This window comes from Epinephelus fuscoguttatus, linkage group LG10 (assembly GCF_011397635.1).
Source record: "Epinephelus fuscoguttatus linkage group LG10, E.fuscoguttatus.final_Chr_v1".
Taxonomy (NCBI): Eukaryota; Metazoa; Chordata; class Actinopteri; order Perciformes; family Serranidae; genus Epinephelus; species Epinephelus fuscoguttatus.
Window position 1 is genome coordinate 11,670,764 of NC_064761.1, and position 26,657 is coordinate 11,697,420.

General features: G+C 41.4%; 1 protein-coding gene across 3 annotated transcripts; it reads right to left on the bottom strand.

The window, feature by feature from the left end:
• Window positions 1-235: 235 nt before the first annotated feature.
• On the bottom strand, window positions 236-26,120 carry aspm (assembly factor for spindle microtubules). Of its 3 annotated transcripts, none has more exons than XM_049587591.1 (27): window positions 25,648-26,120; window positions 25,242-25,385; window positions 22,926-24,489; window positions 21,896-21,991; window positions 21,675-21,773; window positions 21,425-21,571; window positions 20,988-21,227; window positions 20,822-20,889; window positions 20,563-20,704; window positions 19,299-19,429; window positions 18,441-18,616; window positions 16,187-16,332; window positions 15,224-15,309; window positions 14,908-15,120; window positions 14,538-14,742; window positions 13,835-13,983; window positions 13,384-13,512; window positions 12,501-12,695; window positions 9,730-12,272; window positions 7,650-9,072; window positions 7,265-7,414; window positions 6,932-7,123; window positions 6,295-6,487; window positions 5,175-5,329; window positions 879-1,055; window positions 569-741; window positions 236-471 (listed from the first exon to the last, which is right to left on the bottom strand). In XM_049587591.1, exons 1-27 carry the CDS (start codon window positions 25,921-25,923, stop codon window positions 369-371), a joined length of 9,315 nt encoding a protein of 3,104 aa, XP_049443548.1. In that variant the 5' UTR covers window positions 25,924-26,120; the 3' UTR covers window positions 236-368. The 3 variants fall into 3 exon arrangements, with proteins under 3 accessions (XP_049443548.1, XP_049443547.1, XP_049443546.1); XM_049587590.1 differs by having other exon boundaries at window positions 7,650-8,684; window positions 9,342-12,272; XM_049587589.1 differs by having other exon boundaries at window positions 7,650-12,272.
• Window positions 26,121-26,657: the final 537 nt, after the last annotated feature.

A 26,657-nucleotide genomic window follows, 5' to 3' on the forward strand; every position in this document is an offset into this window, starting at 1 on the left:
ATGCTACTAATTTTGGTAATTATGTTTAGGACTATTTGGTAAATGCTAACACACTAGATAAAGAAGATTAAAGTAAATATTAATTACACTGTTATTATGGCCAGCAAACTAACCAACTGGTAAAATCATTGGCTCCCATCGATGAACACACACACACCCACACACACCCCAACACACACACACTTACACACACACCCACACCCACACAGACAAAGATCCATGAAACTGGCCAATGTTTAAGAAACAAATCCATTTTAATATATACAAGGGAAATATGGAAATGGGAATAAAAAGCTAAAACAATACATAAAACAATATTTTCTGAAGTTGAAAAAAATGAGATGATGAAACAAGATGCAAAAGTCTATTTACAATACAATCGACAGAGTGTGTGCCACCATCTGAATGGCTCTGAGAGGATCCACAATATCTTTGAGTTTGTCCTTTCTGAGAACCCAGTCCGGTGCAAATCTGAAAAACAGAAACAGGATGTCAACTACTGCTGCAAACACATATACTGTGTGTATCTCACACAGGCAGTACTGTCCATACACATATATATACATACTTTGGCACAGGGCGGGATTTGCGAGGCGTTGCCTGAACGAAGAAGCTCCCATTCAGTGATGCGTTCATCTTCTGTTTCATCACAGTTCTCTCAGCGTCCATCTTCTGTTTGCGAGCTGTGAGGCGGTAAATACTGCGTATCCTATCCAAGAGCTTGGGAAGCTTCATAACCTCCTGGAAAAAAAAAAAAAGTTTGCATTACATTTACCAAACAGTTGTCTTTCCTGTAAAATTCAAACTTGGCATTTAAATATTCTTCAAGTATTGGTATTATATATTTCAAAAGTCAGTATGTTGCAGTAGTTACGCACCACAGCACGGTGCTGGTCTTGCAGGAGGAGAGCCAGAAGGAAGCAGGCCTTGGTGAAGATACTGCCGCCCTTTTCTGCCACTTTATCCCCTGCCTTCTCCCGGTACCGCTGCAGGAGGTCTAAAAGCGTCTCCACAGAGTTTTCCACCGAATACACCGCCTCGATGGTCTTGTGATACTAAGAGAGGGAACCAAGAATGAGTGAGTGGAGGAAAGCGAAAAGAAGTACAAATATGGAACTGGATAGATAATTGAAGCACTGGCTCAGACGAGGCAGGGAGAAATATTTGAGATGTCACAAAAGTATGCAAAAGCAATGGAAGGAAGGCCTCAAGATGAATTATAACTTTGGTGATCCCCTCACTTTTAATTTAGCATAGCATAAGGTCAAAAATTTGCAATGCTAGCATGCTAACACATTAAACTTAAATAGTGATCATAATACTTGTTAAGCATGTTAGCATACTGATGTTAGCATTTAGCTCAAAGCCCCACTGTGCCGAATTACAGCCATACAGAGCCATTAGTATGACTGCAGACCAATATTACTAAACTTGTGTTACCCCTAAGGCCACTTTAGCAAAATAACAGGAGGCCAGGGCCAGTTAATTACCAAATATTAATAGTTAATACATCAATAAATAGCCCCAGAACTCTGTTTGGGTCCAAGTTATCATCCATCATTGGCACTTGTTTGTCATAAACAAGCTCCAATCTGATGCTATTTTGATGCACTCTGGCACCTCAGAGTACAAAAAAAAAAGCAGGTCATATGCTGCATATCACTGCTGTAGACTCTCGTATCTTTCCAAGATGGAAAACACTTAACAGGATATCAAGGTGCTGTGCATTTCTCCCCCCCAGACATTATTTACCCAAGAAAAAAATATTTTTTTTAAATTGTTGGTGTTCTTAAAATGCCTGAACAGAAGATGATGAAGCCACATTCACCAAAAACAATCATGGTGCTGCTGCACAGTCCAATGCAAGAGTTATAATGCAGGTAAATTTAAGTAATAGCCAGGAAACATGTAACAAAAGAAAACTAGATATAAAGGCTGAGGCTACTACCAGCATGGATTTGCTGCAGTCTGGCCGATTATTTTGCAAGTCAAAAACTCAAAGTCCACATGACAAAGTGAGAAATCGATAAACAAACATTTCGTGACAAAACAATGAAATGCCCAATCTTATGTAAAAGGACTGGGGACTTCCAGCTTGGCAGAAAACAGGGAAAACTTTCCACAGTTCACCATCCTCCAGTTTCACCTCTCACTGCAGGAACTTTAGTCTTGAAAACCGCCATTAAGGATTTCATTACATAGCACATGAATGACTGCAAAGCTCTGTTTAAACCAGTGTAATCTACTGGCTTTAACCTACTATATAATGTGCTGGCATTCCTTTTCTTACTCTCCCCCTCTCTCTTTGTACAGTCATGAATGCTCAGTCTAAATCGCAGCAAAATACTATATACACTCACATATAGTGTTGCACGGTATACCGGTACTAAAATAGTACCGTGGTACTAGAGTATTCCAAACGGTACTATACTGCATTTGGAAAATACCAGTACTTTTTAAATTGATTCAATTCATTCATTTATTTAATTCATTTATGCACACAAACGCCTTCCTTGTTCCTGTTGGAACACAGATTGTGCAAGTAGTGTGTATGACAACACCTGTATCAACATTCGCAGCTGGCATACATAAAAAAAGACAAGAGAAAGCCTGCCTCACAAAGGGAGACAACACGAGACAACACCAACTTGGTGAAACATTCGAGCAACCAAACCGTGACGTCCGTACCGAGGTACTTACCGAACCATGATTTTTTGGTACCGTTACACCCCTACTATTTATTGTTCTAAAGGTTTGTATCCAAAAGAACTTTTCCTTAGGAAAAGTACCGAAGAGTATCTAAAAGTATCAAAATTCATATTGGTATTGGTACCAAAACAAAATTTTGGTATCGTGACAACACTACTCACATATGAGGACAAACAGCTGATGGCTGTGCCGTATCAAATGTCTGAGCTTCAGTACTTTTGTTAGTAAAAAAAAAAAAAGAAAAAGAAAAAAAAAAGAAAAGTAAACTCTTTAACTAGGATGTGGAGCATATGGAAGAGAATCTTTTCCGTACTGAAACCAAGTAGAATTGATAAGTCTCACATCTTGATTTTAAGCTAATTGTGTCGACACAACTTTTTATATATGTTAAAATTTCAAATTTGGCTCACATCTTTAGACTTGGTCAACTAAATAATCTCTGATTTGAAAACCCAAAAATTAAAATCCAAGCCTGTAACACACTAACAATTAACACTAATACATAATTGCCTTGTATTTACTCTAGTCAAGGTTTTTTGTGAAATTAACTTGGTAGAGGACATGTGATAGATGCAATGTAAATCTAGTGTTCTTCCTAAGTATCTAGTAATTTTAAAATAAAAATCATAAAATCATTTTTAACAATGTTTGCATTAAATATGAGTGGCATGATTTATTTTTCTAATTCTGATTTTGCATTAAAAAGACAGATAATAATAACTTTTTTGTTGTTGGGCTGGGCGATATGGACAAAAATTCATATCTCAATATTTACATATATATATAGGTATTTTCTACAAAATGGGCTATATGTGTTCAGTTGCAAGTCAAAGCCACATTTGAGATGTCACAAGCACTTTAATAAAAATAGACTGATCAAAATAAAGAAGAGAAACTGAGCCTGAACGTCAATTAGCTGAAATAAAAGGAACAGAAAGTCTTTGGGGAAGTGAGAGATTAGAGTGGTTGAGGAAATGATGTGACCTTCTCCCTCTGTCCTTCGCTAAACTCACTGGCATGAAATATGGGAACTTTACTCTAATGCCAGACAAGTTGCTTGGTACTAACCTGTTATGTTGCACCATATGCAGTATTACTACTGCAATGTAACGACTGTAAAAACTGAAGTGAAGTAAATACAGCAGGCTGACAGGAAGTCACTGTGCCCCGCAGTATAAATGTATTAAAAACAGCCCTGCACAAAATCTTCAATAAAACCCTTGTTGTGTATTGTAAGAGATATAACAAGAGATATTATCTTAAAGGGATACTTTGCAGATTTTTTTCAACCGCATCTGTGTCACTACGGTGTGGGCAGTGTGTGCAGATAAACAGTGTTAGGGGCCGTAAACATGCCACATTTTTAGCGCCCTCAAATTCATTGTTTTTAATATAGACATGCAACACACTCAAATGCCAGAGTGAAGCTATCGCGGTGTGCATGCGAGCCTATATTTCAAGGCGCCCTGGGATAAACTGAGTTCAACTTTTGAAACACAGCAGTACACACCATGTCATGTAACGAGAACCAACCAATCACAGCCAGCAGATATCTTTCCCTTCTTTCTTAAATATCAGTCTGTGTTAAATGTGGAGAAGATATTCATTTTAGTGCAGGGCTGCTTACACATGTCCCACGGACAATAGGCCTACAAACAAGCAGCACCTGGAAGAAGAACAGCTCGGCACTCCAGATTTCAGGTAAATAGGCTGGGCACAAGAGTTGCACAGAGCATCCAACCTTGTATTTTCTAAGCGACCAAAGACGTGGCATGTGTACAGCCCCTAAGGCACAAGAGTCATGCCCAGCACTAAACATCCCCCTTTTCAGGCTGTTAAAGACAAGGCATGTGTACGGACCCTTAAGGTGCCCTCCATGAAAAATAAAAACAAATATAGTAATAAAGTAATTAAAATATTACTTCAACACAAAGTTCTACATTAGCTGCAGCTATCGCGGTTGTTTTCGATAATGCCTCAACAGTGCTCCTCTTTACTGTGCTATGTCTATGCTATGTTGGCTTTAGGGTCCTGGCACAAGAGTGCATGAGTCAAAAATTACGTCATCATGTATTCTGCGTAAAGTGCTAAGGCTCCAAAGATGTCAGTCATTGCACAGTTGTGATTGGCCCGTTCTGGGTCGGGCTGGCTGAAATTAATTGTCTGAACGAGAGGGGGACCAGAAGCATCTGCGTGAGCAAATAAAACATGAGCTCCCAGATTTGTCTGGTTCCCAGGCTAGTCAGCTTGGATTTTAATGTTCAGTCAAGCCAAATTCTTTGTCCAAACCGTGACGTCATAGAAAAGACTCAGACGTATATTTTGTCTATTTATATCTTTCTACCTTTAGACAAGAAGTTCAGCTTCATTTCAAAAGGACCCACAGTCATCTGATCCCTTTGATTCATGTTAACTTCACGTTTCACACTCTGAGCTACATAAGGAGAGCAGGTCTGGGTTTGTACCTTGGAGAGGTTGAGAAGGATCTGGATGGAGTAGGTGATGACGTCCATGCAGGGGACACTCCTGTTGCAGCTGCGGATGAGTGTGAAGATGACGTTGGTGGCTCCGCTCTCTACCAGTCGCTCACAGCACTCTGGGGACAGCCTGGTGGCAGTCTCTGTGCATGCACACACGTGTAACAACACACACATAGTCTTTTGTTAGCACTCAGGACAAACTGCACTACTGAAAAAACACCTGAGATCACGCTCACGTCATCAGAATCAAGTATTAGACAATGACACTCAACAACTTTTTGTTTTGTCTATGAAGGGCACACACACAATTTTGGGAACTCACGTCCACCACCTTCTTAAGAAATGAACTCAATCTCATCTTGAAAACACAAGCACTTTTGCTATTACAACACACAACCACAAAAACAACAGAAGAGGAATTTGTTCTCCCGCACTTCCTAAAGGTTTTCCTGTTTCTCATGCTCAACGCTATTGCAAAATCACAGTGGTTACAGTCGGGGGTCATAACTTGCCCAGAATTGAATCATAACAATTAAGTGTTTGAAATAACTGTAATAGCAAGAGCATAACAGACTCAAGTCCCTGAACCTCATACATATAGCTGTTAATTGTCCATCACAACTGTCCCACATTAGCATTAAACTCTGTTTAATCATGAAATAATCTTTGATGGACTGTTACTTGATTAATTGACTGGTTTAATAGATAATGAAAACAATATGTTGCAGCCCTTTCTAAAAGGTAATTCTGACATGCTCTAACATTTAAATGCATCTACTAGATTAATTGACAGTTTTCAATACTTTCAGTTCAGATTAGGAACCCTGTATCATGATGAATTCATCGCCAGCACTGTAGAATTAATCTTCAAGTACAAGCTCAGCAATATAGATTCATCACCACAATCTACTGGTCACATGGTTTAAATACAGCTTAATAGTCTCATAAAGAACAAACGAAAGGGAGAAAATAAAAAACACCCTGCTGCCTTTCATTGACTACATAAGGGTTGTTCAGTAGCTGCTACTACTAGTACTACTGCAGTAGTAGCAGGAAGCTCTATAGTTGCATCATATGGGTGAACAACCAGAAATGTAAATCTTACCCAAGTTTTTCAGGGCCTCTAGGATGTAGGAGAAGTGTTTGTATCGAAGGAGGTAGTCCAGGGCAGACGATGTCTTGTTGCAAAGTTTGTCCTCCTCTCGGACGCTGGCGGAGACTTTGCGCAAATTGTGTCTCAACTTCACCACTTTGGGATTGTCGTTCAGTCGGCGGGAGCGGTGTCCTCTCCACAGAGCCTGGAGGGAGAGCAGGAGGTTTAAAAATGAGGAAAAAAGCCAGAAAAACACTTTAAAGACACTTTGACAATATGACCAACCATTCAAAGTCTAACAGTATCTAAAAGCAGCATGTTTGTTTCTGTAGAATGACACCTGACATGCTGTGGAGCCAATGACTATGGCTGAGGAAAAGCTACAGTATGTCTTGATAAGGTTGATAATGTACTCCGGACTCAGTGCTATTACTTAACATCACTGGTTATGCCCCAAGAGTTGTCTATAGAAACTGTATGGTGATTATTTGCCCATTCTGAAGCTCGGAAGAATGACGACAGCAAGCGAAGCCTTTAAGTTTTAATGTTCACATGAGCGCTTGACTATTGTGGGACACACTTGACAAAGTTTGAACATATCTTTTAACACTGCAGGATCCATTCGCACAAACTTCACAGACTGTCGTACCTGAGCTTTGATGATGCCACGCTGAACCCTCTTCTGGCGCCTGAGGAGGAGGAATTTGCGGACGGCCTGCTGGATGACGGATGCAGCCTTGTGGCGACGAGCTAACAAGCGCTTGACCGCTCTCTGAACTATAACCACCTTCCTCCTGTCCTCTAGATAACGTCTCCTCTGCTGCCTCGCTCTCACCCATCGCTGGGGAAAAAACAAAACAAAAACAAGGAAATCAATGTAGGAAATGTTGTGTTCTTTGCTAATTCATTAAATTCATCAAAACCACTTTTCAGTGACTGATTTTGTTTTGAAAATTGCATTGTTGGCTCCATGTTGCTGTACCTGTATGGTGATGACAGAATGGATTTGTCTTTTGGCTGACTCCAAAGCCCAGTGGGCTCTCAGAGCTCGTTGGATCTTCATGGCACTGAGATGGTGGAAGATCGCAGATGTAAAACGGAGCCTCCTCTCTGCTTTGGCGCTCTCTAGTACCTGGAGCACAACAGCATGCAAAAGGACTAGTATTAACCTTTTTGTGTTTCACCTCTTTAGCTTGTTAACTAAAGTTTTAAGTTTTGTCTATCCACCATATTATTTATAGACAGTATGCTGCGATCACCTGTTCTAAGCAATTTCCTACAAGGCTGGTGAATGCAAACTAAAGGTAGTCTAAAATGCACACAAAAAGTGCTCTAGCAAACTTTGAACTATAAATAGGGCCCAGTACCTGTCGTCTTGCAATCCAGGCTCGACAGTGCATCTGAAGAGTGATGGCAGCCTTCTTCATTTGGAGGTAGTTGTTCCTCTCCAATCTGCTAAACTGCACTGCCCGGACCCTCCGCTGAAGTTTCACAGCTGCCTCCCTCTTTCGTTGGAAGATACGCCTCTGCACTGAGCACCTCCAGCACGATTGGATCACAATGGCGGCTCGGTTTTGTCGCCTAATGTCCCTCCTGACACCCCAGCCTCTCAACGCTGCCTGAATGGTGATGGTGGATCGCTTCAGTTTGAGGAATTTTTCTCTTTCTTGCCTCTGAAGAATACAGGAGCGATAGCGTCTTTGGATGATAATGGCAGACAGACGCATGGCCTGGAATTTGACTTCCTCTCTGTACTTTCTGAATGCAGACTGTATAACAGTTGCAGCCTGGTGCCGACGGGCAACCTCCTTTCTGACCTGCTGGCCTCTGTATGCTGCCTGAAGGATGACAGCGGCACTGCGTTTTTCCAGGTATTGAGTTCTTTGTGCTTTAGCTGCAACAGAAGCCCGATATTTTTGCTGAATGATAAGGACATACAATTTCAATTTCAGATACTGCTTGTGTTCGCAGTAGCCTCTGTAGGCTCTCTGAACAACACTGGCAGCGTGATGCCTTTGTTTGAGGACTCTTCTGGATTTCATTCCACGGAAGGCAGCTTGTAGATTAATGACAGCTTTTTTTAACTCCTTATAATGTTTTACCTCAATGTCTCTCTGTCTCTGAGCTCTAAACCTCTGCTGTAAGACACAGGCTGCCCAGTGCTGTCTCCTAAAGGCTGACTGCTGTTTATGCCTCTTGAAGTTTGCTTGAATGACAGTAGCTGCCCTGTGCATCTTGGCGATGCTGCTTCGCACACGATGGCCTCTGAAAGCTGCCTGAAGAACAATAGCAGAATGTCTGGCTTTAAGGAAGTTTTTCCTTCCTTGCCTCTGAAGAACACAGGAACGATAGTGTCTCTGGATGATAATGGCAGCTAGACGCATGGCCTGGAATTTGACTACCTCTCTGTACTTTCTGAATGCAGACTGTATAACAGTGGCAGCCTGGTGCCAACGAGCAACCTCCTTTCTGACCTGCTGACCTCTGTATGCTGCCTGAAGGATGACTGCTGAGTTGCGCATTTTTTGGTATTTTTGCATGTGTTCCTTTGCTGCTACAGTGGCACGATACCTCCGCTGAATGGTGAGGACAGAGTACTTTAAGGTCAGATACTGCTTGTGTCTGCAGTGTGTTCTGTAAGCTCTCTGGATAACAGTGGCAGCTCGATGCCTGTCTTTGTTGTTTCGTCTGGATTTCATTCCACGATATGCAGCCTGTAGCATGACGGCAGCTTTTCTGCGCTGTTGATAATGTTTTACCTCAATGTCTCTCTGTCTCTGAGCTCTAAACCTCTGCTGTAAGACACAAGCTGCCCAGTGCTGTCTCCTAAAGGCTGACTGCTGTTTATGCATCTTGAAGTTTGCTTGAATGACAGTAGCTGCCCTATGCATCTTGGCGATGCTGCTCCGCACACGATGACCTCTGAAAGCTGCCTGAAGAACAATAGCAGAATGTCTTACTTTTAAAAACTTTCCTCTGACATGTCTTTGAAGAATATAGGAGCGATAGCGTCTCTGGATGATAATGGCAGACAAACGCATGGCCTGGAATTTGACTACCTCTCTGTGCTTTCTGAATGCAGACTGTACAACAGTGGCAGCCTGGTGCCAACAAGCAACCTCCTTTCTGACCTGCTGACCTCTGTATGCTGCCTGAAGGATGACTGCTGCTTTGCGCATTTGCTGGTATAGTTTCATTTGTTCCTTTGCTGTTACAGTGGCACGATACCTCCGCTGAATGTTGAGGACGGCGTATTTCAAGTTAAGATACTGTTTGCGCTCACAGTAAGCTCTGTAAGCTCTCTGGATAACACTAGCAGCCTGATGCCTTTGTTTGATGTTCTGCCTTGTTTTCATTCCACGATATGCAGCCTGTAACATGATGGCTGCTTCTCTGCGCTGTTGATAAAGTTTTACCTCAATGTTTCGCTGTCTCTGAGCTCTAAACCTCTGCTGTAAGACACAGGCTGCCCAGTGCTGTCTCCTAAAGGCTGACTGCTGTTTATGCCTCTTGAAGTTTGCTTGAATGACAGTAGCTGCCCTGTGCATCTTGGCGATGCTGCTCCGCACACGATGGCCTTTGAAAGCTGCCTGAAGAACAATGGCAGAATGTCTGGCTTTTAGGAACTTTCCCCTTTCTTGCCTCTGAAGAACACAGGAACGATAGTGCCTCTGGATGATAATGGCAGCTAGACACATGGCCTGGAATTTCACTTCCTCTCTGTGCTTTCTGAATGCAGACTGTACAACAGTGGCAGCCTGGTGCCAACGAGCAACCTCCTTTCTGACCTGCTGACCTCTGTATGCTGCCTGAAGGATGACGGCTGCTTTGCGCATTTGCTGGTATAGTTTCATTTGTTCCTTTGCTGCTACAGTGGCACGATACCTCCGCTGAATGTTGAGGATGGCGTATTTCAAGGTAAGATACTGTTTGCGCTCACAGTGGGCTCTGTAAGCTCTCTGGATAACACCGGCAGCTTGATGCCTTTGTTTGACGATTCGTCTGGATTTCATTCCACGGAAGGCAGCTTGTAAGACAACAGCAGCATTTCTCTTGGCACTCAGGGCTTGCATCTGCTCTCTCATTTTCTTGTTGGCTCTGTAACGGGCTTGCAAAACACTGACAGCCCTGTGGAGAGTCTTGTAGTAGGTTCTCTGCTGGTACTTTCGGAAGTGAGACTGGATTGTTACAGCTGCCACGTGCTGGATGCGCAACTGCTTTCTGACCCTACCTCCTCTGTAGGCCGCCTGCAAACAGATGACTGCCTTGCGCTTTGACAAATAGTCGAAACGATCTTTTCTTGCCAGGGTCACTGCTCTGTACCTCTGCTGACAAACCCAAACTGCTGCTCTGATAGCTAGGAATCTCCTTCTATCCCGAAATGTGAGAAACTTTCTCTGAATGATTGTAGCAGCTCGGTGCATCTCTGCAATCTTGCTCCTGGCCCTGTGTCCACGATATGCTGCCTGGATGACTAAAGCTGCAGATTTCATTGTCCTGTACCTCTGCATCTGTTGATCCCTGAGCATTTTTGCCCTGTAGCGTTCCTGAACAATGATGGCAGCACACTTGGTGGCAAGGTAAGCCATACGCATTCTGTGCATCCTGAACTGAGCTTGGATTGCAGTGGCAGCGTTGTGCCTCTTCTTTAGGTCTTCTCTCACTCTAAATCCCCGGTAGACAGCTTGTATCTTTATGGTGGCCTGCTTTAGCTCTTTGTATTTATTTTGCTGCGCCCTGCAAACGAGGAGAGCTCTGTATCGGCTTTGGATGATAATTGCTGCACTTTGTAAGAGGAAATATCGTTTCCTGCATAAAAACATCCTGACTGATGACTGAATGACAGTCGCTGCCTGGTGCTTTTTCTTCAGCTCTGTCCTAACTCTCATGCCTCTGAATCCAGCTTGGACTGTAACACAAGCTGCTCTCATGTGGAGGTATGCTTTCCTCGTCTCTTTTCCAGCCACAAAAGCTCTGTAGTGACATTGTATGGTCAAGGCGCAGGCCCTCTTAGACCTGTATTCTGCTTGCGCTTTGTGCCGACGGTAGTAAGCCTGTATCAATGTTGCACACTGATGCTGCTTCTCTATTCTCTTCCTGACAGCTCTGCCTCTCCAGTTTGCTTGTATGGCAAGTGCAGCACTCCTAAGAGCAACATAATCCTTCTTTGTCTTACGAGCCAAAATTGTGGCTCTGTACTTTTGCTGTATCACAGCTGCAGCTTTTCTCAGGACAAGGTAGCGCCTTTGGGCAGCGTACTTCCTGAAAGCTGCCCGGATTATGGTTGCTGCCTCGTGCTGTTTTTTCAGTAACTCCCGAGCCACTTTTCCACGATAAGCTGCCTGTATGGTAATGGCGGCACATTTCATCCTCACAAACATTTGCCTTTCCATGTCTCTTTTCACAGAGGCCCTGTACCAGCGCTGGATTATGACTGCAGCACATCTCATCTTCGCCACCTGTTGTCTGACAGCATGCCCTCTGAAGGCCCTCTGAATGACAATAGCTGAACAGTGCTGCAGCTTTAATATCTGAAACCAGCGCCTCTGTGCATGACCTCTGTACTGGGCTTGAATCAGCACAGTGCTTCTCTTAATCTTCCTGTATTGATGGAGACACCTCTGCATTCTATACCAAGACTGAATCTTCACAGCAGCAGCAATTTTTTCAGCCATTTTTTCCTTGTACCATTTCTTGAACACGGTTTGTATCACTTTTGCAGCACGGTTTTCCTTCTCTGTTTTCTGGGTTTTCCATCTTCTGTACCCGCTTTGTATTTTCACCGTTGCAGCTTTAAGGGAAAGATAATGTTCCCGATCTCTTCTTGCCAGAGCCCATGCTCGCGAGTGCCTCTGAATGACAGTTGCCGCCCAGTAGATTCTTCCATAAGCGGAGGCGGCCCTCTTCATTCGCCATTGTGCTTGGACAACAATGGCGTAGTACCTGAGGCGTTGGTAAGCCCTCATGGCCGAAAACATCCTCCACTGAGCCTGTATGGATAAGATAAGAATGATCTATTAAAATAATAATTACACAAGCTTGTGTCCTTGCTCCAATAAAATAGACAGACACTGAAATTAAAGCAAAAGCACAAATGTTGACTGGATAAGATAACATAATCGGATTAAGTCAAACTATCATAAACTAAACTCATATACAACATGTACATTTACATTTTAACTGCGCTTTTCATCCTCACACATGTAACAAACACCGACCTGGATGACAGTTGCTGCTTCATGTTGCAGAGCCCTAAGTTGAGCCTGTTTCTTTAGCCTCAGCCTGTTGCGTGCTGCGTAACCCCTCCACACTGACTGGATGACAACAGCAGCTTGATTCTGCCTCTTAGCTCTGCGCCTCTGGAGAAAACTCCTCACAACTAACTGGATTTTCATAGCAGCCATGTTTCTTTCCTGTGTCCAAACAAAAATCAAGAAACAAAAAAAAAACAAAACATGAATTTTAATTTTTATATTACTGCAGATTCAGGTGATAGACCAAGCGATCCCTTTTACATTGTCACATAATCCCCCTCTTGCTTACAGTGCCTAAAATCCTTTTTTCCCCATTGTATTATATCAAATGAGAGGCTCATTTCCAGGTTCGGAACCTGATTGACCTTTGTAATAATTCAAAGACAGCACAGTGCTCGACAACTACTTTATACAAATGAAATAGCACAAAGCTTATTTGCAATGTAATCATTAAATATGAGGAAATGCTAAATACGCCAAATATTGCAAAGCACTTATTTAATTTATCTATACAAAATGTATTTTATTTAACATTTTTATTTACTTCAATGTCACAAACAGCAGTTACAGAATTTACTTCAAAAATAAGATATACACAGAGATTGGCATTATTTTGTTTTTACTGTAACCACACAAAAAAAAACCCTTAACAATAAAATCACAGTAAAGCAGGAAACTTTCTGAAGTCACTGTACACTGTGACACATTATTTTGATTCCATCCAGACATCAATGGACAATATGGGCCTACCTATGACTGAGTTTAGTTCGCAAGAATAAATTAAATATAGTAGATCAGATAAATAAAAACTCCATCACTTTGCAGTTGTACCAAATATTGTATCAACCTTGTAGAGCTGCAGATCTTTCTTTAATCTGTATTTCCTCCAGGCGCCCTGTATGACCCGAGCTGCTCGGGTTTCGTTCCGCAGGTCCAGAAGACGAGTACACAGGAAGGACAGGTAAGACATCACAACCTGGAAATAAACAGATGTGGACGAAGTTGTAGCAGTTCTTCCATCTACAGAGTTTAAATAGATTTAATGATGGATTAGCAGCAGTTGTTAGTCTTAACCTGACTACTTTCTTCTAATATTAGAGGTTTCTCAATTTCGATTTTAAATCAAAAATCGATTGAAATAAGGTTTCACTTTAAATCAAAAACAGGATGGGCAAAATTTATTATACATTGTTAATTTACACTCAAATGTTAAGCAGCTTTTTAACAGATCTGCATTTGAGAAAAACAATAATCTGTGTTGCCACAGAGGGCAGAAAAAGCCTGCTGTATTGTCTCACCTTCTCATTGGGGATGGTGTTGGACATGTCAGCTGGGTTGATCATGGCAGGAACTCCTCCCAGGTAAGACACAGCAGTGTTGACCAGTCTAAAGTTGTTTTTCTCATTCTCCAGCAGCTCTTCAAATTCCACTGACGGAGAATCTGGGCCTGTTCACAAAAATAATACATGCTGTCATCACAAATCTGTCACTGTCTCTTCAATTTCTTCATAATCTCCTTTAAAAATCCCACATACAAATTTAAAAACCCTATCTACTGAGGCACCGACGTGCCATCATTCACTTCTTTCTAAGCTTATGTCACTATAATTAAAACTCAATCAAGTCAAAGTGCAAAATGTTAAGCAGTTGACTTGAAACCTTAGCCCTGATTTAATGATTTTAACTTTTCTAATAAATTTCCAAAGGTAGGTTTTCTGTGGATAAAGCGAGCTATAAATCCCTAATTAATGAAATGATTGTATGAAAAATGTTGGTCAATCAATTTTGATTTGTTCCTCAATCAGCATTCGTAGATTTCCGTAAATTCCATATTCTGTTCCCTACATCCTGCAGACGTCTCATCAAATTCCCTGTTTTTCACACTCTAATGCACCACAAATGTCTCCGTGATGCACAAGTGATGTATAAACATCCTCTTGAACACTTTTTTAAAAGTGCATCCAAGCAGACAATTGCACTGAAGACACATCTGACAAGTACCATTCAGGCCTGTCGGCGAGGAGTCAAAGGAGTTGTCGGAGTCGCTGGCTGAGCAGTTGAGCTCCAGGCGACCCCTCGGTGAGCACTCGACAGTCTGGGTGGTGCTGTGACTGACAGCCTCCTCTGGCAGGAGACTGGGGTGGTAGTGGTGGATAAGGTAGCAGAGGACGCGGCCATCCGAGAATGCCACGGTGAAGTTCTCCACCTGCACAGACAGACAGCACACTTCGTTTTCTGTTTTCTGAATGTAGGAGATGGGAGACTGTGACAGCTCAACAAGAGTGAAAGTCCAGAGAAATGTAGCTGCCTCAAGACATAAGTATTTTCTTTGGCCATGATATGAAAATTTTCATTTCAATTTCAAACTCACCCTCAGATTGTAGAAGTCACACACAGCTCGGACCCAGCCCATCAGCAGGGTGATCTTAGTGCTGCTGTGTTCATACGGCACCCTTGTCTTTGCAGGACTTGGCTGAGGGCCCCGATCAGCCCTCAGAGATGCCAGCCTCCGTTTGGTCCTTGAGGTTTTCTTCAGGAAGCCAATTTCCTCCCTCAGCTGATCCACATCCAAAATCACCTCCACCTTAACAGATCATTTGATAACAGCACATCAGTAACTCACAGGCTGAAGAAGGACCACAACTTTGTGCCCTACTGGTCAACTGGAAACAAAGTCGGATACACACATGAAAGGCGAAGATGATTTTCCACAAGAGGCTCAGTGTCTTTTCTCTGTGTCCGTCCACAATGTCTCTGGAATCAATGTTAGAGCCTGAAAATAAAAGACACAATTCTTAAGTATCTTTGAACCACTTCAGTTAATTGCATTGAAACAACAACAAATGCTCCATGGTTTGACAAACATCAGGATTTCCTGTTTTTCTTTGTTTCAAATCAATGTAAATCCAATATCTTTTAGGTTTAACCCTATGATCGGGAAAAAAATAGTTTGAAGACTTTGCCTGGAATTAGTAATGGCAACTTTTAATTTTACCACCAACAATAATAACTGACAGAGTGACTGATAATAAAATAATTGTTAGTTGTGGCCTTTGATGACTTTTCATTTCATGTATATTCATTAAGGATTTTATTATCTGTTCAGGCATTAAAGTCAGCCATTGCTGAAGCCATTTCATGATTTAAAACGCCACTTTAAAGCACAAGGTCTGGTCTTTTTTGTGATTTAGTTGATTTAGCAAACACAGTTACTGTGTTTACTTTTCTAATTTCCTTCATGTCTTGACACAGTAGTTTTCATCCTGAACTGCTTAGTCACTCTGACACATGTTCACTCATGCAGAAGTGAAACAACGCAAACAATCATATTGTCACATAAAGGGCAAATCAATCCAATTATGTTGCCGTGCAGCTGTACAACAGCAGCTGTTTGTGATCAAACACAAAAGGTATGCGGCGAAATGGCAGGTGTTCATTCCCTGAATGTCACAATGGTGTGAAATACAGCCCAGTATGAAAACACAATGAATAAGTAACACTTGTGTGAAAGAAAACATCACACAGGAACCTAAAAAACATTGAATCTCTTTTTGTGGAGGACAAATGTTCTTTCAGGTTGAGCCTGTTTTGCTGTTTGCTCAGGAGAAGGAAAAAAAAAAAAAAAAAAAAAAAAAAAAAATCATAATTACCGTTTTCATCCTTAAGGTCAACCCCTTTGCGTTTGAGCACTTGCAAAGCAATGTCAACATTGTGGACCTTCTGCAGGCGGCTGATGGCTGGCAGACGGAGCTTGGCCGACAAACTCCAGTCCTGGATGAGGAGCTCCATCACACGCCTGGAAACAAATCCAGCATAAAAGACAAATATTACAAAGATGATTCATTTTTTTACATCTTTGGTAACCTTGTTCTTCCTCGCTGCTTCCATTTACTATAGAATCAATGAACACTGATGGTTTAACCACAACCTACATCATTATAAATAACTTCACAGGTTACTCTTAACCAGCTCCTTTTAAATTTGTTATCCTATGCAATGTTTTTGTTTTAAAAATTCAAAAAACAGGAGTAGGAAACTAATTTTTGCAGGGGAAAAGGCCAGAAGCATTTAATTCCTGTATGTTTCTGGCTTTAATTAGAGCAGCTCAGTATAGATTATTCAACTAATTAGCTCTTTCTCCTGCATCCCAACTGGGGGTGAGCAATATGGGTACATTTATCTTCTATCATGATCATTTTATACTACAACAAATTCCTGATGTAATCTATTTTCTATAAATGTTATTGATAAACTGGTTGCAGATTAAACATTTAGATGGCTAGCTTCTTTAAACTGAGGTCCTTAATCGTACCCAGGGCTCAACAATAAGGATTACGTGATTGCCCTGGGCAGTAAAATACCGCATCAGGCTTTGTAAATCCAGCAGCTCATTGTCCAATCGCACAAGTGGTAAAAAAAGAATTACACACGTATTTTTTTATTAAAAAGATAATGATGGAAGTACCCAAGTACTGAGAGACCTTGCTTTCATCTCATCTGTTGAGAGCAGCAGATACGCAGTACCGAGCAGGCACTCACAAGAGCAGGATTGAGCTGAAGTGCAAGTGAGCATCTCAGTTATCCTGGAAACAGAAGTTTAGCCGGGTGGCATTAGAGGATGTGGCTGAAACTCCCAACTATGTTTGCACAGTCTGCTGCAAGTTTAAGAGCAAGGTGGATAAAACAGTCTCTTTTTCAAAGGCGGATCAAGTTTCTGAAAAACACTGCAGGAGTGCCATACAAAGAGGTGTTTGTTGTTTGACACTGTCCTTGTTCTGATTCTTTTACTGAAGTGAAGATTATATTAGACAAATCACAAAACAACAACATGCATTTAACATTAATTTGATATTTGTTTGTTTTTAAAAACAACAACAACAACAAAAAAACAATAAAACAAATTTTAAAAATTGTATAGGGGCAAGTAGATTTTTGACCAACTCGCCCAAATCGAGCAAGGTTTAAAAACAACAACAACAACAACAACAACAACAACAAAAAAAAACATTAATGCTGAACCCTGCAAACTAACGCCCTGAGGCTAATCCTGCTAATTGATCACCAACAATTAGCACCACTTTGTCCACAATGGCTTAATACAACCAGAGTTAATACATGGAAAGATAACTCAGCAGATCTATCATTTATGATATAAATGACACAATATAATATACATTTTATATCGTCTTGGGAGTTTTAAATCACAAGGAGTGCACTATGGAGCAGCTTTTTCTGAGAGGGTTCCAATGCACGCGCATGATAACATCCAACTAAGAACTATATGAATGATTATCTAAGTAACAGCTTTCCAATTTTATTTTTCTTTTACTCCTGCCAACGATCTTGTGGAAAAGGTTCATGTACTTCCCACAGCTGCTTGACATAGCCCAAAATGTTTTACCTTTAAGTCTGCCCTTTTCCTGATGAGTTTATCACGCAATTCTTTTGATTCTTCTCACCTTAAATCGCTGTGTGAGGCTCTTTGACATTTAATCCTTCAAAAGCCAGGGAAAGACCCATGAAGAAGAAATCTAGCCTAAAAGAAGTCACTAGTCGAATTGCCCGAGAAGAGATTTACTCTACAAATATCTGTTGGGTCTTTGCTGTTACATTTTTCAACACACATTTCTGTGTATTAAATGAAACAAATGTGCCACAAAAAAAGAAACACCCTCAAGAGACACACACACACAGGGTTGAACTATGATCAGCAATACTGTTATATCGGTAGGACAGTTAGAGAGAGCATCCGTCAGTGAGGAAATCCCAGGTCTGAAACAGCTCTGCTGAACACTGAATCCCTCCCAGCTGCAGGGATACTACCATGTAGCTGAGCCTGACCTCTGAGAAACACGACCATCCCGGCGGGGATCAGGGCATTAAAATTCAGGACGTCTCACTCACACTAGACGAATGCCGCATTTCAAGTCAACTGCCAAATTCTTCACAGCGAAGTGGAACTCGTCCAGGGGCGTCTGAACGTGGGAGACGGGTAACCCCAGGTAGCCGAGGTGCCGGGGGAGGATCCCCTCTCCGCTCAGGAAGTCCCTGGAGAAAGCCAGGAGAAGGTCTTTACTCGTCTGTAAAGAGAAAACATACAGCAGGGCAGAGGTTAATGAGACCCAAAAAGATCTAATGAGAGAAAGCACAAGAAACAATGTGAAAAGGTTTTCATTGTGGAAAACATGAGGATAGTGGGGAGTGTGAGGTTCACTTATGGATGGTTTTTGGGTCTGTGCTCCTCTGCCTTTAAAGATATATGCAATCTCCCTCTCAGATACAAAGGTAGATGTATGCATGTATTATGTTTTCTCATTTAAAACCTACAACCCTGGGCCCTAAAGGAATTTTTAAAGAACCCCACACTACAGCCATGTCTTTGCCGATACATATAAGGACGCTCAAATTAAGATTTGGTACAACAAAAGTCTAAACATGAGGTAACTTTGCTCTGCTGATAATGAACTGCCCAGGAAGCCATCTTATTATTGATTTGTATATAAATATTTATGTAAAGTGTAAGTGTTGGTCTCAGCTCCCTAATTAATTAAGACGTAGGTCAAGGTAGTAAAATAGGCAGTGTACAGTCATTTACACAAGTTAACACAGTATGACGCCCATGATACTCATATCATTACACTCTGCAAGGCTCAATAATCGGACTGTCTGCTTCTGTGCCGTCAGCTCCAGTTGGCAGGAGAACACACATAAATCAAATGGCCCCTTAATGTTCGTCGCTGACATGGGAAGGTCTTGGCCTACCTTGAACTCTGCGTCCAGGCAGAACAGACAGGGGTTGTGCTCAATCAGCCGGGACTCTTTGGCTTTGTCCAGGAAACACACCAGCAGGAGCAGCTTCTTCAGAGTAAAGCGGGACAGTGCCTCCTCGTGGCCTAACCAAGAAAAGACATGTTAACACCAGTCCGAAGGAACACAGGTGTTAAAATGTACACAGCATATAGACAGCTTTCAGTAACCCAATATGAAACACCCTTGTTTTGTAATACTACAGAGAACTTTCTGATTTGTTTTATATTAAACCCCATATTTTGATCATAAAAATGGCTTAAAGGAATAGGTACTCTGATCAATTTACAAGCAATAGCAAATGTAATTTTTTTAAGGAGGTCAGAAACTTTGCAGACTTTTCCTGGAACAATTTCTGAAATAAAAATTAAGCTTGGGAATTTAGTACATTTTTTCCAATGACCTAAAAGTTATCATTAATCTCTGAGGCAAAATCTCAAAATATGGTTAGGTTCAAGCTTTTTAATGCGAGAATCTGCTGTTTAATATAATTTTAAATTGAATATACTTGGGGTTTAAACTTGTGATCAATATTTTTACATTTTTCTGATATTTTAGAGACTTAATGAATAATTGCTGAATGACCAGATAATCTCCAGGTCAATAAAGAAAATAATCATAAACTGCAGCTCTAAATTTCAGGCAATTACAGATGTTGCAACATAATTTGAATAAAGCGTTACAGTTGTACTTATTTCCCATTAAATAGCAACCCATTGAACCCGATGTATTCTCCTTTTAGTTGGCAAGACTTGTATCTACAGATGATTTCGTGCATAATGTCATTATGCATGATGTTAGAAACAGAAATTAATAATAACCTACATGACTGAGAGGCAACACGCTCTCGTTTGGGAAATATCTGCATAAAATGTCATAGCTGTTTGTTGTTTAAAAGGAAATTAAAATTTTTGTCAGTGACAGAATGACAAGAAGGAAACTTGTTTAATTAAAGCTGAACTAATACTGAAACTTGAGGTCATTTTTAATTTACATTGTCAATCAGGTTGTATTTCTGTTTGCTTGTGATACGGCAGAAGAAGTTTATGTTTCTGCTTGTGTGGGAAAAGGTGAATACAACCTGACACTCAAATATACCACAAGTAGTTCCCAAAGAAAGTCTCCTTATCCAAATATTCCTGAAATTGTTTGCAGCTATGACAGTAACAAGCCACAGTCTCCAGTTCAGACTGCACAATCACTGATGCTCTTAAATTACCGTCTTTGTAAAGGTGGGGCACTTTGGAGTGTCTGAACTCAGCAGCGATGTCGGGGTTCCAGAGCAGCCGCTGGAGGATGAACATAGCCAGACCTAAGACGTCGCTGTTGCTCTCCAGTGAGATCAACTCCCCGAAGATCGTCTGAGAATGAGCATCATTGTGTTTAGTAAGGGGAGCATGGATAGAGAAGAAACTGACAAGACTGTATGGAAAGACAAATGTTAAAAAGCAGAAGGAAACAGTGTTGTATCAAAATACCTCGAGCCCAACCCGTAACCACAGCGGATTGTACGACAGGAGCCAGTCGAGGACTTTTCGGCGTTCACCTGAAAAATGACGAAAAACAAGAATCGGTTTGAATCGGAACTTCAGAGCATTTAAAAAAACATACGCTGGCAGGTTTTATGATGCAATGTTTAATTACCAATGTCCTTCCAAAGATGGCGGTCTTTTCGGACGAGCAGCCTCTTGGCCTCGACCTCCAGTTCCAGCCTCTGAATAGCCTTGACCATGGCCTCCGATGTGAACAGCTGACAGGCTGAACGACGAAGGCGGTTTAGCTTGCGTCGGGCCGTGTAGGTGCTGAAAGACATCTCCTCTTTGGTGGGAGCTTTAGGCACACTGTACTTGTCGTTGCTGCCCATGACGAGGGACACAGCACTCACTACAGGTGAAATGAATTATAAAGACAATATTTCAGACTTTTACAGGGGCTGAAAAAGATTCCAGAGTGTTCAGTGAATTGGCAAATGATCCGGAAGCTACTACGAGATAATTTATACATTTCTTGAAACCAAACACTACACTATGCATATTAAACATTTTTCCACGTTTCAGTAGTGAAAGCCTGCTGAATGTTACCTTTAGCGACTTCAGTGTTAACTTTAAAGTCATCTGGGGTGAGGACGTAGTTGATCCACCACGTGAATCCTCGCTCCTGCTTCTCAATCCACCTCTCATCATAGAACATGTTCTTAGCAGCAAACGGCATCGGGTGTCTCGGTATGGCTGGAACAAAGAGTAGATGCAGAAAAGTTTACAATAAAAAAAGCAAAATACGTTTTCACACACATCACAAGTACACCTTTACAATGTTCTGCCATCAAAATACCTGTTTGCAATGGTTTAATAAAGGTCAGCTTTGACTGTGCAACTGCAACAACTTTTGTCTTCGCTGATGAAGTAACAGTAGACTTCAGAGGCTGGACACCTGTGAACAACAGCAAAAATGTCATTTTGAATTTCTCCACATATTTATGTTTTCAAGAGCAGCAATTAAGTCTTACATGACAGGTATTCTCCATTTTAAGACATTTCTACATGAATTTATACCTCGTGAGGTGAGTTTGGAGCTTGACTGCTTTGCCTGAGCAGGAACGACAGACCTCGCAGTCTTTAGAGATGTTGTGTTCATTGACCGCACAGAGCCTGAAAAATAAAAATAAAAATAAAAAATAAATTTAAAAAAGCATCACAATAAATACAGAAAGTCCAGAAACAAGGCACATATTTAACACAAAGTTGCGATAGGGCTGGTCGATATGGAGAAAATTAAATATCACAATATTCTGACAAAAAGCCTGCAGCTTTTACCAAGTATTTACACAATGAGGTGTTTTTTGAGAACTATATATATATATATATATATATATATACATATATATATATATATATATATATATATATATATATATATATATATATATATATATATATATATATATATATGTGTGTGTGTGTGTGTGTGTGTGTGTGTGTGTGTGTGTATATATATATATATATATATATATATATATATATATATATTTGTCTATATATATATATATATATATATATATACACATATATATACACACAAATGCCAAGAGCATCACGTTACTGTGGCCTTAATTGTTAAAATACCTTTGTATAATGTATTGTGGAGTGAAAAACAACAGAACAGAGAAAACTATCTCCTCAAACCACCTTTTAATGAACTAATTAAATAACTCATGAAATTTGATTTAATGCCAGCGCTTACTCGTAAAGCAATATATCTTTATCTCTAATATTCACTGCATATCAGGTCACCTGATAGCATAAATGTAGAATTTGAGTAGAACGAAAAAAACATACATGATGCATACTGGTATGTTCACTGTTAAAGTCTGATAAGCTTAAAACACAATGTAGTTCAACAGCACTACAAACTGCATCCTCCAAAATGACCATCAAATTGAGTCAACGCCTCTCTAAAACAGTCTCAACAACACTGCATTTGTTTGAGCTAGGTGTGCCTAATAAACTGGCAACTCTAGGTGCATCTTAAAGCTAATCACACACAGTAACATCTGACATAGATATATACTTTAGATTTGCTCACCTGCTGTTCTCGGATGTTGCTTCTGGGACACACTTCTCCTCTCCTGGACTGATCTTGGGGGCCCAGGTTTTCCAGCTACCACCCTGCTCCTTTTGACATGCTCAGTTTTCCCAGCATCCTCGGTCTTCTCATCACTTCTCAAATACTCCTCACTCTTCCTCTTCTTGCTCTTCACTGCCATGTGAACCGGAAACAAGTCCTCCTGAACCGACTGAGGTGCCGAAACAGTTGAAGAAATGCGAGGTGTGAGGCTGTGGTGGAGAGGAGAAGATGAGCCCAGGGGCGATGGCGAGGTGACAGTAAAAGCAATGGAAGTGGGGGTTACAGGAGATGGAGAAGGGCCTGAGAAAGAGAAGCAAGTAGGTGCCATAGATGGAGGGGAGGTGATGGGGAAGGTGATGGGTGCAGGTGAGCTGTCAAGCCGTGGAGTCAGGCTGGAGGGGTTTAACTCCTGGGCTCGGTGTCCATTGTCACACAGGGAGCTGGCAGCCTCAGAATTTAGCCGTCCCCGGGTGTCAACGTCTATAACAGGAAGGTTTGGAGTGCCTGGTCCAGACTCACACTGACTGCTGCTGTCAGACAGCTCAAGTGTTTTCTCCAATAGCCTTCGCCTTGACTTTTTTAATTTCCTGCCACTGGAAAGGTTTGCCTCCACTGGTGCCTTGCCCTTGGTCACTGTGGCAGAGGAAAAAGAGGCCTTTTTGACCCCTTCTGTAGCATCACCTGCCTCTGAAACTACAACGTCACTCACAACAACCTTTTTGCTGACAAAGAAAGTAAGTCTTGGCTCACTGGGCTCTGACCCCTGTGGGCTGTCATGTAATGCTTTGATGGCATCTCTGTCATGTCCATAGCCATAACTCCCACTCTTGGATTCCAGTGAATCTGAGAAGCCACAGCTGGAACTGGTCTCTCGAGGACTGGTGATAATGTGGCTCAGATCCGAGTCAATGAGAAGGAGAGCATCTTTCAAAGAGAGAACAGGGGCTCCACTTGAGACACTGTCAGCATCATCAGAATCAGCCACAGGCTTTTCAGGAACAGAAAGTGGGCTATCTGACTGAATGCGTGGCATGAGCTTCTTAAACATCTCTGGTGTCCCGATAGGTGACAGCGTCCTGTTGAGCATTTTGGTAAGATCTGGATTATCAGGTTTGCCCACCGAGACATCTGGGCTCGCAGACACGTTGCCAGAGTCCATCAGCTTTCCAGCTGGGACGAGTAGGACAAGAGGAGAATTCCTCTGAACAGGATGGATATTCTCCTGGTTCAACAATCCCAGAGACCGTTGCCTCTGGGTGGGATTCAAGACCTTCTGCTCCTCTGATTTCCGGGAGTAATCGTCAATGGGACTGTGCTTGGAGAGGGACCTCTCTCTGACAGCTTTGCCTTCATTGAGAGAAGCAAGTGGGCTGCGTGGCTTTTCCCGTTTGTACTGTGGCTTTCGGGACACTTGGAAGGTTTTGTTGGCCGCCATCTTCAGTGGTTGTTCTGTTTTCTTTCTCCTAGGCACAGCGACTTTTTCACCCTCCTTTTTGTTTTTGATTGTGTCCCATAAGCTTTTCTGAAACACAAAAGAAAAACATTTAAGATATATGCCATGTCAAAATTATACTATTAGATGCAGTCGTTAAAGTTCCCTGATTATGTTTGAAAAGGGGGTGCAAAGGTATGAGATTTTCACGTACAATAACGGTCTCTGAAAATATCAGGGTCTTACAATATACAGTATAAACATTTTTTTATTATTATCATAACAAATTAAAATAACCCCTGAATGAAAACAAATGGGGGTTTTTTGTTCAACAAATGATTTATATCAATTCAAACTTAAAACCATATTTTAGTAGAAGTATGTATAAAAGACAGGTAGTAATGGAAGAAAGGAAATGTGCACATGCAGATGAGATTATCGGTCCGGTTGCATTTTATTTCTTCAATTCCATAAATAAGCAAATGAACATGGTGTGTCAATTTTCAAATCACAGTATGCCTAAAACAGGTATACCACTGCAACCCTTGCTTGAATAAAAAAAATCACGATCAAACCGTTGCTAGAACTTGTGCCAAGTTTAACTATGTACCAATCAGGCCAGTCAGGCTTGAAGTTGGGGCTGCAACTGACTATCATGTTCATGATCTATTAATCAGCTAGTTATTTTTGCAATTAATCATTTTGTCTGTATAATATCAGAGAACAACTGCCATCTTACCTTCTGTCTATCAACTCATTGATTAACTGACTGATTTCAACCAGAATTATTAACAGTCTTCATCCATTTGGGTGCATTTTAGTGTCCAGCTGAGGAGAATTACCTTTTTCTTTTTGGGTGCCTCTGCTCTCCCCAGCAGCACAGCCTGGTGCTTGAGGACCCCATTGGCACTAAAGACGATGAGCTCTCTGATTCCACCTTCTTCTGTTGGGGTCCAGGTTACTGTCAGAGTGAATGAATCCTCAGGCTGCAAACACAAAACACAAGGCAAGATGTGGAGCAACTGCAACCTTACAAAGGACAAAGCAAGCAGTATGGGTACACTGTGGGGTGTGTTAGTACAGCTAGGGAAGAAATAAATAAAAGGACTTCAGAGAGTTAAGATGTTAACTTGTCTAAATGTTAGCACAACAAAACTTCTAAGCACGATTACAGCTTGTTTCGTGTGACCAAAGATACTCTATAACTCTGGTGTAGCGTTAGAGGAAAGCTGTGAGCTAAAAACTTACCTGGATCGTGAACGTGTTGTGGTCCACAGAAAAGCCTTTACTTGATGGGATCTTTTCAACAATGACCTCCGCTTCTGCATCCTCATTCGGGTTCTCAATACGCAGAACAACTGACCTGGAGGTGCCCAGCTTTACTGTCCCAAATGTCACAAAGGGAGCCTTTGAAAACAGGGTCAAAACCAACACCGGGACGTCGTTCTCCTTGTTAACGTCCTCTCTCTTTATTGGACTGAAGTCCAGGAATCCTTTCCGTGTCGGAGGTAACGTTTCAGCCATTTTAAATAAAAAAGATAGCAGAAGCTAATAGCTTGCTACATGTTAAAAAGTTCGTCTTCTGTAAAAGCAGCTAGCGTCTAGCATGTGCGCTGCTAGCAAAGTCGACAGCTCTCTAACACGAGTTCTGCCCTGATACTAACCAGCTAGCAAACGTTAGAACACGCTTCCTTCAACAACAAACTGAATGATGATCTAGTTTGAAATTCGGTCGTGGTGTTTAATCAGCCAATCATGCACGAGGGATGGCTACATCTTGTCCAATGGGTGAAGAGGATGTATCAAATCCATATGAATACAGCAATATCTACCAATCAGTTATCGGCTACGTTTTTAAACTGCCGCAAGCCACGCCCACAGTCAGAGAGGTTAAAAAATGAAGATGTATCACCCCGGTTTTATTCATCGACACCACCAAAGAAACGATAAATATTATGTTTCCTTGGACACAGCTAAAGCTACCAAAGCTACAGTTTCCACATACAAAGGATGTAATTCCAAATTCCCATACAGTGGAGCGCGTGAGTGGTTTACAGCTCTCCTCTAAACCAGATTGTGATTCAAAACTTTACTATAAAGTGATGGTTCCTTCTACTCAAACGATCTTTGCTTTAATGTGAACGTTATTTCTCACTCGGCTTTTAAAGTGTACGACAGAAAAACTGTAATGATAATATAACTTGATTCTGCTTTATTGCCTAGTGAATGTTGGAACCTTTTAGTCGCAAAGCTTGACG